This window comes from Spinacia oleracea, chromosome 3, assembly GCF_020520425.1.
Source record: "Spinacia oleracea cultivar Varoflay chromosome 3, BTI_SOV_V1, whole genome shotgun sequence".
NCBI lineage: Eukaryota > Viridiplantae > Streptophyta > Magnoliopsida > Caryophyllales > Amaranthaceae > Spinacia > Spinacia oleracea.
The window spans coordinates 33,471,272-33,488,452 of record NC_079489.1 but is presented as its reverse complement, the minus strand read 5'-3'; the positions used below and the strand labels follow the sequence as shown (position 1 = coordinate 33,488,452).

The 17,181-nt window shown below is 36.9% G+C and overlaps 2 protein-coding genes across 3 annotated transcripts; one reads left to right on the top strand and one right to left on the bottom strand.

Moving 5' to 3' along the window:
* The first annotated feature begins 4,744 nt into the window (after positions 1-4,744).
* Positions 4,745-11,188, top strand: LOC130469619 (uncharacterized). The gene is made up of 6 exons (XM_056839009.1): positions 4,745-4,802; positions 4,992-5,526; positions 6,015-9,982; positions 10,731-10,833; positions 10,875-10,965; positions 11,111-11,188. The coding sequence occupies exons 1-6, from the start codon at positions 4,745-4,747 to the stop codon at positions 11,186-11,188; spliced, it is 4,833 nt and encodes a 1,610-aa protein (XP_056694987.1).
* A 1,976-nt stretch (positions 11,189-13,164) lies between these two features.
* Positions 13,165-16,093, bottom strand: LOC110779061 (MADS-box transcription factor 23). Of its 2 annotated transcripts, none has more exons than XM_021983592.2 (8): positions 15,683-16,093; positions 14,521-14,632; positions 14,350-14,417; positions 14,090-14,189; positions 13,965-14,006; positions 13,827-13,868; positions 13,582-13,706; positions 13,165-13,485 (listed from the first exon to the last, which is right to left on the bottom strand). In XM_021983592.2, exons 1-8 carry the CDS (start codon positions 15,865-15,867, stop codon positions 13,389-13,391), a joined length of 771 nt encoding a protein of 256 aa, XP_021839284.1. In that variant the 5' UTR covers positions 15,868-16,093; the 3' UTR covers positions 13,165-13,388. The 2 variants fall into 2 exon arrangements, with proteins under 2 accessions (XP_021839284.1, XP_021839289.1); XM_021983597.2 differs by having other exon boundaries at positions 14,350-14,414; positions 15,683-16,086.
* Between the last annotated feature and the right edge of the window lie 1,088 nt (positions 16,094-17,181).

Genomic DNA, 17,181 nt, shown 5'->3' with positions numbered 1-17,181 from the left:
GCTTTACCCTTTAACAACACGCTTTAGATCTCAATTTGTAAGATCCTCGTCACAAAATCATATGATGACTAAGTTTATATATATATATATGGCAGTATTATTATTTTCGGATGGCCAAGAGTTCGCATGTTACTAATATGACAATATACTCGGTTAATATATGATTGAATTTTTAAATGCTTTAATTTGACTGGAGAGTCTAGGGTGACTCAATTGTTAAATTTATTAACTTTTTTGTGTGCGTAAAAGTGTCAAAATTTACAAGCACAATGGTGTATATTAAATTTGGGCATAGGACCAGTATATCACTTTTACATACTTTAACATACTCAGTCAGTTGACATCTAAGTCATATTTTAATGATGTCGCCGTATTCAAATGCGGTTTTTAGTTATACGTGGGTGGGCTTAGCCCCCAGCGAAAAATGGAGTATGAGCTATAATAATTGATCTTAATTGGTTTGGCTATGCTTTATTAACATATATACTCCATAGCCCATTGGAAATAATATCTAATTTCAACAAGGAAAAATGAAATTGGCAAATTAAAGGGAGCAGCGTGATTATGAAAAACTAGTAATGCTTTCACTTTGTGACTTTGTTGTGATAAAATGATATCATTGGCTGTTAAGACGTGCCATGTTTAACAAGTATAGCATATACAAGTATACAATAGAGTACTTGGGAATTTAAGATAACCTTAGTTAGTACTCCCTCTGTCCCTTAATACTCGCACTGTTTTGACTTTTTGCACTATTCACATAATTCACTTTGACCCTAATTTATTTATAGTATATGAAAACAAATGTTAGTATATAATATATTGTTGGCTTCATCTTAATATATATTTTCAAAATATTAATATTTTTATAAGTTTTTATAATATGTAGTTAAAGATTTTGGTGGTCAAAGATGTGCACTGGCAAGCGTGTCCAACAGAAACGGTGCGAGTATTAAGGGACGGAGGGAGTATTCCGTATATACGTAGTAGAGCCCTAGCTAGAAGCTTAAATAGTTTTTGTACATTGTGTACCTGTGAATTGAATGGGTTGACCATAACATGTCAATTTTGTTGTCATATACTTCCTCCACTTCTAAAAGACGGCCTCAATTCTTTTTCCAGCCGAACGCATATAAACATATTGATTAAAAAGATAAGAATTTATTTAAGGGGTAAGATATTGATTAAAATGCTTCTTTGACCTTTTCTTATTGGGTAGATTATCATTATATTCTCTATTCCATAAGTGTGGAGGGTATTTTAGTAATACAAGGGGACACCAAAAGTGGATTTATTAAAATAACATCAGTTCTTCAGTTATATAATAGAGATATTGCAGCATGATTGACTTTTACTCCCCCGACACATTATTTTGACTCTAAATATCTCCAATTATGTATAAATAAAAATTATAAAATAATGATATTATAAAATAAATATCGATACGAATATAATAAGACACCACATGACTACAATTTCTTACGTATAAATCACAAAAAATAGTCAAAGTCGTAGGGTAAATAGTGTAAAAATTAAAATGGTATAATATTGAAGGAACGGATAAAGTATTTTAAAATGATAATGTCTGGTTTGATCGGGTCTATTTATAAGGTCACATTAACATTCCAACGAAGTGAATATTTTTCTGAAATAGATGGTGAAAAGGCATTATAAGTATGCCACAATGTCACCATTCATTTTTTTTTTTTTTTTTTTGCTAAGCAAGTAATGATAATATTAATTTCCACAAAACAGAATACAACCTAGGCTAACTCAAGGGGAACAAACCAACTAGGTTGGACCATTCCTCACAAGAGCAAGCACAACACAACTAAGTTTCATTACTTGCATTAATTCATTTAATTTGGGAAAAGATAATAAATTGAATACATGGATTTGGTTTAATGATGATTTTGATACTCCTACTATTTTATTGTAAACATAAGGACGGTTCCAAACCTCTTATCATTTTATATTTCTATGTATATTTTATGTTTGAGGTAATAAGGTATGTGACCATATATATTGCATGTTGGTGGCCTAACATTTACTAATTTTTTTATGACAAGATTTTTGCTACGTGTATACTACTATAACCATTAGCAAAGTATAACCATATGTTTGTATACAAATACATGTCACCATCTTCGTTATACATTTACATCAGCATCAATTTCACTGGCTTATGAGAGAGAGAAAGAAACTTAGAGAGAGAAAGAGAAAAAAGAAAAAAAAGCCATATGAGATTCCAAAGAACAAAACAAACCCTAGCCCCCTACACCTCGGTTCATCCGCCTCCTTCCCCTCTCCTTCGCATCCATTGTTGAACCTTGATTTTGTTCGATTTGCTCTCCAAATCCAAAACCAGAAAAGCTCCTCTAGTTTACAGGGTAATTATTACCCTACTTCCTACATTAATGCCTTTTTAATTAAGATTAATGAAGAGATTTTTTCAGTCTCTTTTTCTCCACCTTTGGATCTTAATCTGAGGGTTGAGTTTTTCGTCTTGGGCGGCGACCTTGGTTTCTCCGTCTGTAATTATGAGGGAAATCCACTTTTAATGGATTTAATCTTAATTGAGAATCCTTGCTACTCCATCTTGCCCAATCCTTTGTTTGGTTTGTCTTGGTTGACGAGTTCGGCGGCCTTTGCTTGCTTGAGTTGCCCTAATCCTTCGAAATTCTCAGGGAAGTACCTATTTTTAGCTAATTATTATCTTGGAAATTGTCATATTCGTTTTATCGTTTCTGATCTGGTGTTTTCTTGCTCTGTTCGTTTTCATGATGCCTTTGGTTTTGGTTTTTGGTTTAATGTGTGTTATTTATCTCACCTTGATGCTCACGTTTCTCTTAATCTCCTGTATAATCGCCCCTTAATTGCCTGTTCTACCCTCAGATCTAATATTGATTATGGATTATTGTTAATTGGTATTAATATTATCTACTTTCTCATTAACTATGTGTTTTTTTGCCATGGGATTCTGATTTTTGTGGTTAATAAGATGTCTCTTAATATGTCTTTCTGTATGGTCTCAGTAATTACCTTGGTTGTTTTTCCCCGCCCTTTTTTAAATCACCACCACTATAAATATGAACCTCAATTGCACTGTTGTGATCACACCATCACACTCTCACATCTCCTTCTCCTACACTCTCACTATAATCACAACTACCTGTTAATTTCATTCATGTCTGATAATCTTTCAACCTCCAACTATGCCTCACTTTTCAAGACAAACAATCCTACAGTTTCCTCTCAACCTCAACCTGCCTGTCTTCTTGGTAGTTCAGTTAACACCATCCCCAACACCTTCTCCCACTCGGACTCAGAGTCTGTGGGAAGTCACAATTATATTGATGCTCCCAATTCCCCACCTTCGCACACTTCACACACTGTCCCTGCAGAGATTCACAGTGAATCTCTCGCTGTAATCTCCCTCAATGCCCCTCGTCTTGCTGATGATGAGGTCTCTCTTATGGAAAAGTCTTGTTTATTTGGGAAAGCTTGGGGGGAGTTCATTCCTCAAGCTGCTATTCTAGCTAGACTTAACAAAGACTGGAATAACACTAAGGGTGAGATTAAATTCAGATATTTGGGCAATGGGTGGTTCTTAATTCAGTTTGATAACCCTCTCACTAAGCTTGATGTTTGGAATGGTCGACCTTGGTTTGTCCAAGGTCTGAACTTTGTGTTGATGCCTTGGTATCCAGGGTTTAGAGCTCAGTTTTGTCGCATTACTAGTGTGGATCAATGGATTAAGATTCCATTTTTACCTACTGAATATTGGGCTTGGAGGTATCTTAACCAAATTGTGTCTTGTATTGGTCACCCCATCAGACTTGACCGCTTTACCCAACAAAATGTTGAAAAAGGGCAATTTGCTCGTGTTTGTGTTAATCTCAATATCACCAAACCTGTTCCACGATCAATCACTCTTAACTTTGGCTCTCATTGTCAAGAGTATTTCTTATCTTACGAGGGAGTGTGGGAAGTGTGTCCGCTTTGCGGAGATCCTAAACACACTATGAACTCATGCCCAAACAAGCCCCCTCCTTGCCTTGAATTAGTTGTTGCAAAGCTGGATTCTGCTTCTCTCTCTGCTCCAACCCACACTGATAAGGCAACCTCATCTGATTGGTGTACTGTCCTTCCTAAGAGGAGAGCCAAACCTCGTATTTTTGTTAAGGGCAACCGCTCTAGGTTTCACCCTTATGTCCCCCCAGTTACTGTCAAACCTACTGATACGAATTTGGTTGTTGCTGGTGAGCCCATTCCTGTTGCCAATCCCTTCACAAAGTTGGCTGATTTTCAAGTCTCCACAGGGGAGACTGTGACTCTCAAACCACCTACTATGACTACTGAATTCTGTGGTGTCATCAATGACATTGATGCTACCAATGTTGCTTCTGCTTCTTTGCCTAATCCGGGCAATGATGACATCCTTCCTGATCTCACCTCTGATGATATTATGCTTGCCCCCGAAAGGCATGATGTTCCTCTTAATATGGTTGATGATGATGAGATGGATAATTGGGAGAATCATGATGATTTTCTCAATCCTGGAACGCCCCCAAGGCTGCCTGATCTTCAAAAGAGGAGAAAGAGAGACTCATCTAGCCTCTCTCCACCCTCTTCTCCTATCAATTAAGTTATGATAGGCCTGCATTGGCTTTTTTGGTCTACTTTTGCTTCCTGGTTCTGCCCAGACTTTTGCAGCTGCTCGCTCCTCAATCCTATTGTTACTATGCAGCCTTTGAATTTCAAATGGTGTAGTTTGTGGGTTACTCTTTTTAACTGGCTATGTAGCATGTTTTCTCTAAATTCTAGACTTCGTTTCCCTTATTGTCTGTATGTTCTAGATTTAGGTTTCTTTATGGCACGTTCCTCAATCATGTACTGGTTTTCTGGGCTCCAATGCAGGCTTCTTAATAGAATTTTAGTTTAGGTTGTTTTTGTTCGAATTGCCCCTCTGTTACTTCAATCTTCTGCAGTATTACTCCTGGATGATTGTTTTTCTGCTCTCTTGTCTTGTGTTGCTACCTTTATTCAGGTTGCCACTGGGTTTTTTATGTTTGTGGTTGCCTTCCCCTTCGTCCCCTTGGTTACCTGTATGAGGTGGACTCGTCTTGAAGGTTCAGTTCTCCAGACTTGGCTCCCTTCCATGTTGAGGTACCCATGCTTTGGGATGCTGCTTGGAAGGTTGATGCCTAATTCTGTGAGGCAAACCTTCTTTGAGTCCAAGTTCGATGATGCAACTAAGAATGCTCTTCATTCTTGGCCTGAGAACTATTTTAGTCTCCCCCTAACCAGTTTTATTGCAAGCTCTTCCTTGTTATGCCTGGTCATTTGGGTTCTCTATACCTTGTATTACTCTAATTTGTGTTACGGTGTTCTGTTAGCTGCAGAAGGTTCAACTTTTCTCTGGTTCTTGCTGATAGTACAGGGTGGTTGCTGCTGGATTGCTCTTTTTCAGGAGCTCTTCCAAGATTGGACCTTTGCGAATTTCCTTTTATGTTCGCTCTCAAAGTTTGATTTTTTATTCCGCTTGTATAAGGACTCTCTTTGCTTTGAACTTTTTTGGGTTTTTATTTTGTCAACTCAGACTTTAAACTCTGCTACGGACTTGCCTAAGGACTTCAATCCTTATCGGAACCGGATTTTAAAATCCGCCTTGTTTTTGTTTAATATTGTGAACCAGAGCCAAAGCTCTGCTATTGAATTGCCTAAGGATTCTACTCCTTATCGGAACCGGATTTCTAAATCCGCCTTGTATCTTTTCTTTCTTTATTCCTTTGTGCTTCAGGAACAACACTTCACACCTATTAGTACACATTATGTCAAAAACTGTATGTCAACGAACAATTTTCTCATTTCCAAATTATTATGAAAATTTGTGCATGGAATATCCGAGGTGGTAAACGTGATCACGCCATAGCAGAACTAATGAACCTAAAATATCAAGAAAAACCGGACTTATGTTTTGTGATTGAAACACTAACAAATAATATCAACAGCCAAACTATAACTAAAGCGACTCGATTCCAGAAACATCTCATTATCGACCCTGTCAATCATTGTGGGGGTATTTGGGCGCTTTGGAATGAAGATAACATCAAGTTTTTGAATACAACTTTAACACCCAGATGTGCACATTTAACAATTCTATATAAACCAACTCACACCACTCTCCTCGTATCAGGTATCTATTGCCCAACAAAAGAGGAGGAAAAATCGCTCTTTTGGGATGATCTCTCCTCCTTCTATGCAAACACCACTCTCCCATGGCTCCTTATTGGGGACTTTAATGAACTCCTCTCCCCAATTGATAAACTGGGGGGGAACCCCATTCACTCACATCAATGTAAACGCCTCCCGACCTTTCTGTCTAACCACCAAGCTGTCGATGTTCCTTGTGTACAAACGGCGTACTCCTGGAAATCTAATCAAGACTCCTCCCTCCTTGAACGTATTGATCGCGCCATTGTTGATTCACTTTTTTACAACCTTTTTCCTAAGAGCACCGTTAAGTATGGTATTTTTTCGGTATCTGATCACGCTCCTGTCATATTTGACTCAAACTCTGAATACATCCATTCTAATCGCCTTTTCCGCTTTAACAACATGTGGACGCTTGATCAAGACTCTCATGACATTGTTAAAAAAGAATGGAGAGTCCGACAGGAAGGCTCTCGTTTTTACAGGATCCGATCTAAACTTTATAATATTAAGCTTCGCCTTCGGGATTGGGCAAAAACAAAATATGGGAATCATATTACTAAGTTACAAAAAAATAGCGACAAAATCACGGAATTGCAAACAAAATTAATAATTCAACCTTTCAATAATATCCTTCAGGATCACCTCCTACGAATGATTAAACAACGAGAAAAATTACTTGCTTTCGGTCAATCCACCTGGAAGAGTTTTAGTAAAAAACAATGGCTTACCCAAGGTGATCGAAACACCCGTTTCTTTCACCAAAAAATCAAATCCCAGTCGGCCAGGAACACGATCTATCGTCTACAAAACGATTTAGGACAATGGGAATCCGATCCCACCACGGTCCAAGATTGTCTTCTTAAATCCTTCAAACATCGGTTCGTATCCACTTCAGATCCTAATAGACAACTTGATCTCTCCTTTCTGCCACATTGGATTTCTCAGGAACAACAAAACGATCTCATCCAACCCTACTCTGATGAGGAAATTAAAGAAGCTTTCTTCTCAATGGATCCGCTCAAATCTCCGGGATCGGATGGGTTTGGTCCGCAGTTTTTTAAAGCTTACTGGCCAATAATTGCTCCAGAAGTTACTACTGCAATCAAGGGCTTTTTCTACCATGCCAAACTCCCCAAAGCCCTGAATCACACCATAATTGCTCTTATTCCCAAAAATGATAACCCAGAAAATCCCAATCATTTTCGACCCATCAGCCTATGTAATACCATCTATAAAGCAATATCGAAATTATTAGTCAACCGACTAAGACCTATTCTCCAACATCACATAAGCCCCTATCAGAATGCCTTTACGGCCGAACGTTCTATCCACGATAATTTACTGATAGCACAAGAAATTTTAAATACCTTCCAAAAATCCACTTCAAAGGTTGGATGGTGTGCGCTTAAACTCGATATGGAAAAAGCTTATGATAGAATCGAATGGGACTTCCTTTGGGCCGCCCTTTACGCCCTTGGATTCCCGGACAAGTGGATTACCTGGATTAAAGCTTGTGTTACAACAGTCTCTTACTCTCTTAAAATCAACGGCTCTACAACGCATCACTTCTTACCTTCGAGAGGTATCCGCCAAGGAGACCCTCTATCCCCGTATCTCTTTCTTATCTGTATGGAAGTTTTCATTTTTATGCTTTCCCAAAGTAGCACACTTCCGAACTCAGGAATTGGAATCCGTATTGCCCCTCTCACTCCGAAAATTCCCTGCCTCCTGTTTGCTGACGACAGTCTTCTGTTTGTTAAAGCTACTTCATCAGCTACAAATCATTTAAAATCTGTGATAACTTCCTTCTGCAACTTATCAGGTCAACTAGTCAATTTTCATAAATCGGCGATCATCTTCTCAAAAAAAATAGAACATTCCCGTAGAGATTTACTTGCTGGGAATTTCTCTATGACTAAATCTGCCTCACTCGGAAGATATCTAGGTGCCCACTTCTCTTCATTTAAACCTTCCAAATCAGACTATAATGCGATAATCCAGAAAAATATCTCTCGGATCAACCATTGGCATGCAAATTTCATTTCTAAAGCAGGTAGGTCTACCCTCATTCAAAGTAATCTCGAAGCACTACCGGCTTACGTCTGCTCCTCCTTCTTATTACCTCAAAAAACATGCTCGAATTTAGACTCTATCCATCGTAACTTCTTCTGGAAACAATCCGCTTCCTCTAACCATACCCCGCTTATCTCATGGAACAAGATTTGTCAACCTAAAAGTCTAGGGGGTCTAGGGCTCAGGAAAACAAGACCTCTTAACCAAGCCTTCCTTGCGAAGCTTGGCTGGAAAATCTTAATGAACGAAGAAAACCTCTGGGTCTCATTAATTAGGAAAAAATATCTCTCCAACTCAACCTTTTTTGAATATATTCCTAAACCAAAAGACTCCTCTATCTGGCGTCATATCCTTTGCCAAAGAGAGATTCTGCGCAAAGGTATTCGTTGGAAACTCGGGAACGGCAAATCTATTAATTTCTGGCTTGACAACTGGGTTATCCAGGATAATCTCCTTAGTCACATAAAATTGAATATCAATACAGTTAATTCGAATCTACGTGTTGCTGATTTCATCCTCCCTAACCACGAATGGGATAGTGATAAATTAAAATCTATAGTTCCTCCCGCCTTAGCTATGAAAATTAAGGGATTACCTATTCCAACTAGAGACCTTGAGGATTCTCCAATTTGGGGAGCTACTTCGACGGGAGAGTTTTCCGTCAAATCCGCGACTTGGATAGCTCATGGGTTACTTTTCTCTTCCTATACTTGGAACTATAACTGGATCTGGAGCTTAGACGTCCCACCTAAAATTGCTATTTTTATATGGCAAATTTGCCATAATAGCATTCCTGTACGAAGTACACTCCAGAAACGTAATATCCTGCCTTTTGATGTTTGTCCACTTTGTGATACTTATGCTGAAACTATGAATCATCTTTTCATTCAATGCCCTTCCTCTAAACTCTTGTGGGATCTCCAATTAACTAAACACTGGCTGGATTATTTTATCACCTCCCACGACCTTCTTGAAAATCTAACCCTTCTCAGGAAGTACCCCTCTGCTTTATGTAAGTTCACCTTCCTAATTTGGTCCCTTTGGAAGGAAAGAAACGATTGTACTTTCAACAATGCGTCCTTCAACCCATTCCGGGTTTTCTACAAGGCAAACTCTGCTTACCATGAATGGCAATCTCGTCTCCAACTTGACTATCACCAGCTTACGGGCACCCCTATCACTACCCTCAATTCCACCCCTCCACCTCTCCCTTCCCCTCCAATCATGGTTCGCTGGTACCCCCCTCCACTCGGCACCTTCAAACTCAACTTCGACGGCTCCAGTAAATCTTCTTCAGCAGCAGCAGGAATCATCATCCGTAATAATGAAGGAATTTCAATTTCAGCATGTACTTTTAATCTTGGTCAAACTCAAGCCTTCATGGCTGAAGCCATCGCTCTCCACAAAGGTCTACAAGAAGCTAGGCGTCTTCAGATCGATAATCTCCTTATCGAAGGTGATAATCTTCTTATCATTAATGCAGTTAAAGGGGTGTGGTCTACTCCTTGGAAGATCAGTAACATTATTTCTGATATCAAACATCTCCTCACCCTCTTTACCACGTGGGATATCAAGCACATTTTCAGAGAAGCAAATTCGGCTGCAGATTGGATAGCGAATGTCGGTCACCTAATTGTTGAAAATATGTATATAGATCCTACTAATAGCCAGAGATTAGCTACTATCTTGTGTAATGATTACTCAGGAGTGACTCTCGTGCGGAGAGGCTCCTAAGTATATTCTCCTTACCTTTCAAAAAAAAAAAAAAAAAAAAATTTCACTGGCTTTTGTCAATTACATGTGACCTAGTATTATTATTTTAACTTCCACGTATGTTTTACAATTCAGGGTTTTTTAGAACTATGATTGTAGAATATTGGAGTACGAGAGCAAGCACACAACAAGCATAAAAGTCAGATCATTACAACATTAGTGGCTTAATTGTTAAGATTAGTAGATCATGATGCACATATTGATGACTTGTCAACAATGTGCATGGATTATTGGATTGTTGACTTGTCATAATTTGTTACAAGCTGCAAAGAGTTAGTCATAACTAACTCACTGATCCTTAGATCAGTTCTTCCTCATAGCTAGCTAGTACACTACTATAAAGCCTTGTAATACGCTAAGCTCTCATTGTAATAATGATTTCATTTTTTTTCTCTAATCAATAACCTGTTTTCTCTCTTCTCTCACCTTGAGTTCTAAGTATAGAACTTCTACGTGGTAGCAGAGCATGCATAGATTCTTCCATTTTTTGTTTGATAATATATCCGCAATTTCACTGTTGGAAATTCAACAGAAAACTGATCTGATTGTTGTTCATGTTCAAAATAACTTGAAATTTGTTGTTGACCAAGTTAAAAGTAACTTGACATTTGTAGTCAATTCTTCTTGGTATCTTTGGTTTCTGATTTCATGATCCAAAATGGCAGCATCAGAAATAACACCAATTCCCCTAATGCAAGATCCTAACAGTGTCCATTCCTCTGAAAATCCATATGCAGCAGTTGTCTCTGATAAATTCGATAGAGAAGGGTATGCAGAATGGAAAAGAGGTATTCTATTGGCTTTTGCAGTCTAAACAAGGTTCGTTTCATTGATGGTTCTTTGCCTAAATCATCTATTAATCATGCTGATTACCAAGCTTGGGATAGGTGCAACAATATGGCAATTAATGTCACACTTATTTAGGTCGTTGAGTCTTACAATTGTTAAGGGTATAGTGTTTCTAACAACTGCAAGAGAAATCTGGAAAGATTTGGAGGAACGATATTTAGTGACTACAGGTCCATAATTCTGTGGTTTGCAACAGAGTGCGAGTGAGATTTCTCAAGGTGACAACAATATTACTGATTTTTTCACTAATATCAAAATGATCTGGATGAGTTGAGCAGTGCTAAATCTGTACCAATGTGTGTTTGTATTGGTTGTACATGTAATTTCAGTCAGAAGTTCTTGCAAGAGAAGGGGAAGAAAGACTGGTTCAACTTATAATGAAGCTACACAAGAAGTGTGCACAAGTGAGACTGGTTCAACTTATAATGAAGCTACACAAGAAGTGTGCGTCGTAATGTGTCCCTTCTCGATGATTTAATTGCTTTCCTCGCCCTTTTTATGAACTGTTAAACTAACTAAATCTGATTGTTCTATCACGCATAACAAATATAATATTTTTGGGAAATTGGATTATCATGCTAGGTCCCTTAATGCTATTTAAATCAGATAATCACGATCGATCTAGTATTATATGTTTCATATTGCTAAAATCAACTCAGATTAGTTTAATAGTTAACGCATGTCCCTTCAATTATTTATGCTGAGCTAGTAAGGATATCCTGCCTCTGGAGTTATCAACGAGCGAAGTACTCCTCTCGGTAGTTACAGTCCCCCGAACCCTCAATCTCTACCTTGCGGGTGTATGTTGAGAGATCCCCACACCAGGGATCACAAGGGAACCTACGGCCGTCGTGGTCAAACATAATTGCACTCCCTTTATGTCACGATAACCGGGTTTTGTCAATTTTTCTCATTGTCGTTAAAAACTGAATGGCGACTCCTATATTACTAGTCAATTGGGTGTATACTCACAGGAAATCCAATTACACTTGATTGAATAAAAGAATCGTCACACCCACGAGGGACGAGGTCACGCATTAGCCTCGTGCTTTTTCGACCCCCTCACACCCACTGTTTACAGATAGTTGGTTTTGGTGACCACTCTCTATTCGTGTTCACTTTCCCCACTTGAACTAATGATTAAGTTGGTTAACCGAGTTCCAAATTAAAGTCAAACAACTTGTACTTGAGTCGATTTGGGTCTTAGGAAGTTTATGGCCAATGTTCACAAATACTAATTACATATCTTTTTATTTATTACTTATGAAAAGGTATGTTTTGAGAATAATTCAAGACTTTAATTAGAGTTCCTTTCGGCTACCTTAATTTTTATTTTATTCTATTTTATTTCTTTATAAAAAAAAACTTGTGTACTCAGTTTGTAGATGGTGTCTTGTTTTTTTTCTTCTTTTTGCTTCGTCTCTTTGAACCTGTCCTGGTGTAGGCAACTTCTGTGTGTAATTATGCAGGTGAAGATTGTATTTTGATGTGGTTTGGGGTAACCTAGTTGTGGTGGATGTGTGTTTTGTATCTACTTTGTTATTTTTTTTATATTGGCTAAACGTGCAAAATTAAAATAGTACTACTAAAGCTAACTCTATCCTTTCTGCATCTGTTTGCTATTAGATGTGCCTGTTCCACTGCCATTCTACCCATCTTCATGACCGTATAAATCTCAAAAGTTCGCGCAATCCTCTTGATCTCTTCAGTTATCCAGTTTATCTGGATTTCTTGGTCGGTCTTTCGTTGGGACAGCACCAATGTTGTACAATCTGTAAGGATCATAATACAATTAATATTCTCCCTTTTTTCCCATTGTAGTCCATGTAAATAGGCTTGTGATTCTGCTTGTAGAGCTGATTTGGAACATCCATAGCTCCCCCCCATCCACATATTGTATGCTTTCCTCTCTTTTATATGGCCAACCATGTAAGATTTTAAGTAAATATCACAACGTTCAAAGTGCCTGTCACCCTTGACACCCCTATCCCCGCCACGCTGCGCTGCAAGACTGCCATTAACGCGATCTCTTGTGTGGTGAACTGTAAAAAAATCTTACACAAAAGTTGCTAAAATAACAATTGGAAATCAAATACTATTCCATTGGAAATTGTTGTTCCTTTGGCGAAAGCGACTTAATTTTTTTTAAAGAAAAAAATCAGGTCAATTTAAGCCACCTTCAAGAAAAATGACGTGAAAATAAAATAAAAAAACATAAGCAAAAGCAAAAGCAAAAGCAAAAGCAAAAGATGAAAGAACTAAAATTTTCTATTAAAAAGGGAGGCATGAATGCATCTCCAATTAACCACTATAGAAGTTTTTTGTATAAAACCCAAACTGCCACTACTATAGAACTATATTGAATTTGTCAACTTACTACTAAAACTACATGAAACTCAACTAACTGTACTAACTACGGAGGCTAGTTGGGACACAACCATGGCTAATCAACATAGATCTAGCTATCTGTTGTTTCATGATTCTAACACTGCATTTGGAGCAATAGAATTGTCCGAGGTACTCTCTGTCTTTGGCATCACCTGATCACAGCATCCCCCTACAGTTGACAACCTGCATATTTTGTACAAGTAAATATCACAACTAATTTCAGATACTACTTAGAAATCGATTAGTTAACTTATTTTATGTAGTAGCAGTATTATTTACCCTAAGCGCAGAAAATGTTCAGACTCAACTTCTTTCTCCATAGTGGCACCTTCAGTGCGCTTTCTTTTCAACGAGTTAGATTCGGAGCTGCAAGATGACTTCAGAAGTTGTTTAAGGCCCATGATCTATAACGACAAAAGCTTATTTACTGTTAATCATCTTTCAACTGCCTAAGTGCTTTGTAGAAAGGAATGCTAAGAACAGCAAAAGATAAAATCAGAAATTAGTGTTTTTAACAGACATACTTCTTGGTGAAAACCTATGTTTTCTCTGTTAAGCTTCTCCTCCTGGAAAAGAAAAATGGTATACACATTAGTGTGGTTAGAAATGGGAAGAAATTCATGCAACACAATTTCATAGGGTATAGTCTGGAGATTTCTCACTTGTAATTTGGATTTCTCAAGCTGCTCCAGTAGTAAGTGATCCTACAGATTACATGTTAGGAAATTGATCAACCAAACATATTGATAAGTAGTTGTAATGTTTTCAAGTTAATCAGTATCCGTACCTTCTTATTTCTGACAGAAGAAATCCCATCAAGTAACTGCTGCTCCAACATTTGAAGTTCCCTGTGATTCAAGCCTTCCAATTCTCTCCCTTGCAGCTGCCTACAGAATCAGACAAATCTTAGCACTAAATTTATGCAAACTAAAGTACGTAAATTCTATCCATTCGGAATTAGTTGTTATTTTGTTTGAACCTTTAAATGAAATATGACAACTATTTCTGTGTATGAATAATGTTTGAGTAGCATAAAGTGTGACTTACAGGCATAAAGTTCGTAGCCTTGAAATTTCAGCCCTCATAGTATTCACATCAGACTCTGGATTGTACTGCTGTTCCAATAATTATTAATCAGACAATTAATTAACCCTTAGCTTAGCTTAGCTTAGCTTAGCTTAGCTTAGCTTAGGTTGGAGTAAAATCTAGTGCATTTACCTCAACCAGTTGTTGATGCTCAACAGTAGCTGCATTGGAGGAGCTTGATAGGGCGGTAGCAGGAGAGTTGGCCATGAAATCCCTATACCTTCTCAGGATTCTATCCATGGAACTGCAGATTAAGCCATAAAATATTCAGTATGCACATGTTAATCAAATACTTCAAAGTTGCTAAAGCTAATTTTCAGGGTACTTTTATACCATTACTCTATTAGTATGCACATGTTCATGAAAGAAAGTCGCATTATATTCTCTAGGGCATCCAAATTATTTAAGAAAATTCAGACGAAAATCAAAGAGGCAGTCGATTAACTTATTTATATTGATATCACTGCAACTAATCGTATAAACCTATCAAAAAAACACGAAATTAGATCCTTTAGACAAAAGACCCTATAAAGATGTTATCATTGGCGCGTTATCTAAATTATAAGATTACACACGGGAAATGCACCCAAAAGAAAACAGGGGGGTAAAATTAAAGTAGGACAAAAAAATGGCATAAGAAAGAAAAAGATAAATTTTACACTAGTTTACATGTTTGGGTGCAAAAGTAAATCTGGAAATATGATTAACTATTTATTTATTTATTTATTATTTCAGATAAATAGCAGGATTCATGTCTTCAGCAAATCTCTATGTACAGATTCAACTCCCTACCGTACGTATCAAGCAAAACCATCCATGACCAAAACTCTAAAACACATCCAAATTTAAATTACTGTAAATAATTCCCAAAAGAGAGTAAATTTTTCAAACACCCATTTAAATTCCAAATTCATAGAAATTTATCAAACCCATTTAAATTCCAAATTCATATAATCAGACTAATTCAACCAGACACGACGAAATATCATACAAATGTTATTAAACCATAAAATTCACAAACAAGAAAAGTAAATTAATCGTCAATAATTTCATACTATTTCAGGATATATCAAATTACCATCATTAAATTTTACGGCAATAATTAACAACACTCAAAATCCAGTAAGAAAATCATGAATTAATGTACCAAAAATAATACGATCATTAAACTTTACCACAATGTATTAACAACAACAACTAAAAAATAAAAATAGAGTAAAAAAAATTCATCAACGTGACAAATTTACCCAAAATAACTCATGAAATCATTCGGATAAAATAAAAAATTCCTTACGTCTTTCTGCTGACAAATTCATGCTTCTTCCCGGTGCAAGAAAAGATAATAAGAGCAATCTCACAATCACACAAGACAGAGAGTTCATCCGCCTTCTTTATCAACCCGCCTCGCCTTTTCGAGAAGGTAACTTGACGGGTGTTGACATTCTCGATTTTCTTGATCATAATCTTACCTCTTCCCATGGTAGAAATCGGAAACAAAGATCGAAGAACAATTTTTTTGTTTTTTTGTTTTTTTGGGTATTTTTCTCTACTACAAGAATAGAGAATGAAGGAAAACAGAGAAGTCAAAAAAAGAAGAAATTGTTGTGGGTATTATGTTTATTTTTGTGAGGTATGTTTATTTATATATATATATATATAAATAGAGAAATAGAATTAGAAATTAATTATAAAATAATTAAAAAGTAGGGTGGGAAATCTGATATATTTGTAGTAAGTATATAATTAAATATAATAAGGTAAGAGTCCTGCCCATATATAGGTACTTTGCTAGTTTTTCGCATACATTATAATAGGAAAATATATAGGAAACTTATTAAGGAGTCACCCTGATTTGGGAAAATACTACTTTAATTTTATTGGACTTTTCTTTTATGGAAATATTTGCCAGATTTCTAAATGAGAGTCTTTGCCAATTAGGAAAGATATCATTAGATAAGAGATTTCATGCTGTGCGGGAAAGCAGCTAAACAAATTTCTATCTTTGTAATTGTAATACGACGCGGGTGGGAATCTTATCATTTGCGGGTTTGGTTCCAGTCATATTTAAGTGATGACTTGTTCTGTTTTTAGGTTACTTTTTTATTCATATAAGTCGGGTTATATGTAATTCACTAATTTGTATTGTCTTTCTTACTCATTACTACAAAAAATATAAAAATATAAGACGGACATTATTTGGATTATAAATAAATCAACATTGGTCACAATAACCGTTATGTTGTGTGGGTTGGGCTAGCTGCGTTGATTTTAAATCATATAATCTATTATTAGTTGGGTTATCTGACACGGGGTTAGGTTTACCAAGTCAAACTCACAAATTCACAATGCATAAACACTAAGGGGTGTTTGGTTGGGAGTCTTCAGAAAAGAGAAAGGGAATGATGGGGTTTCATTCCATTTGTTTTATTTGTTAGGTAGTTTTGTCATTCTCTTTACCCTCTTTTCTTTTTCACTTACTCCTAAATCTCTCTACAATGATACATTACCCATTACCCCCTAAGGTTTGTCATTCTTTTTCCCTTGACCACCCTCTTTTTATAACAAATAATAATAATAATAATAATAATAATAATAGTAATAATAATAATAGTAATAATAATAATAATAATAATAATAATCCTTTCAAAATTAGGCGATTAGGGCACGTTCATGTGCGTTTAGGATCCTTTCAACGTCGATCATCCGGGGGCTCCGGCGTCGGCGTCGGCGGTCCCGTGTCAGGCGACGGTGGTCAAGTGTCAGGCGTGGCAATCTGACTGTGTTGCTCCCGGT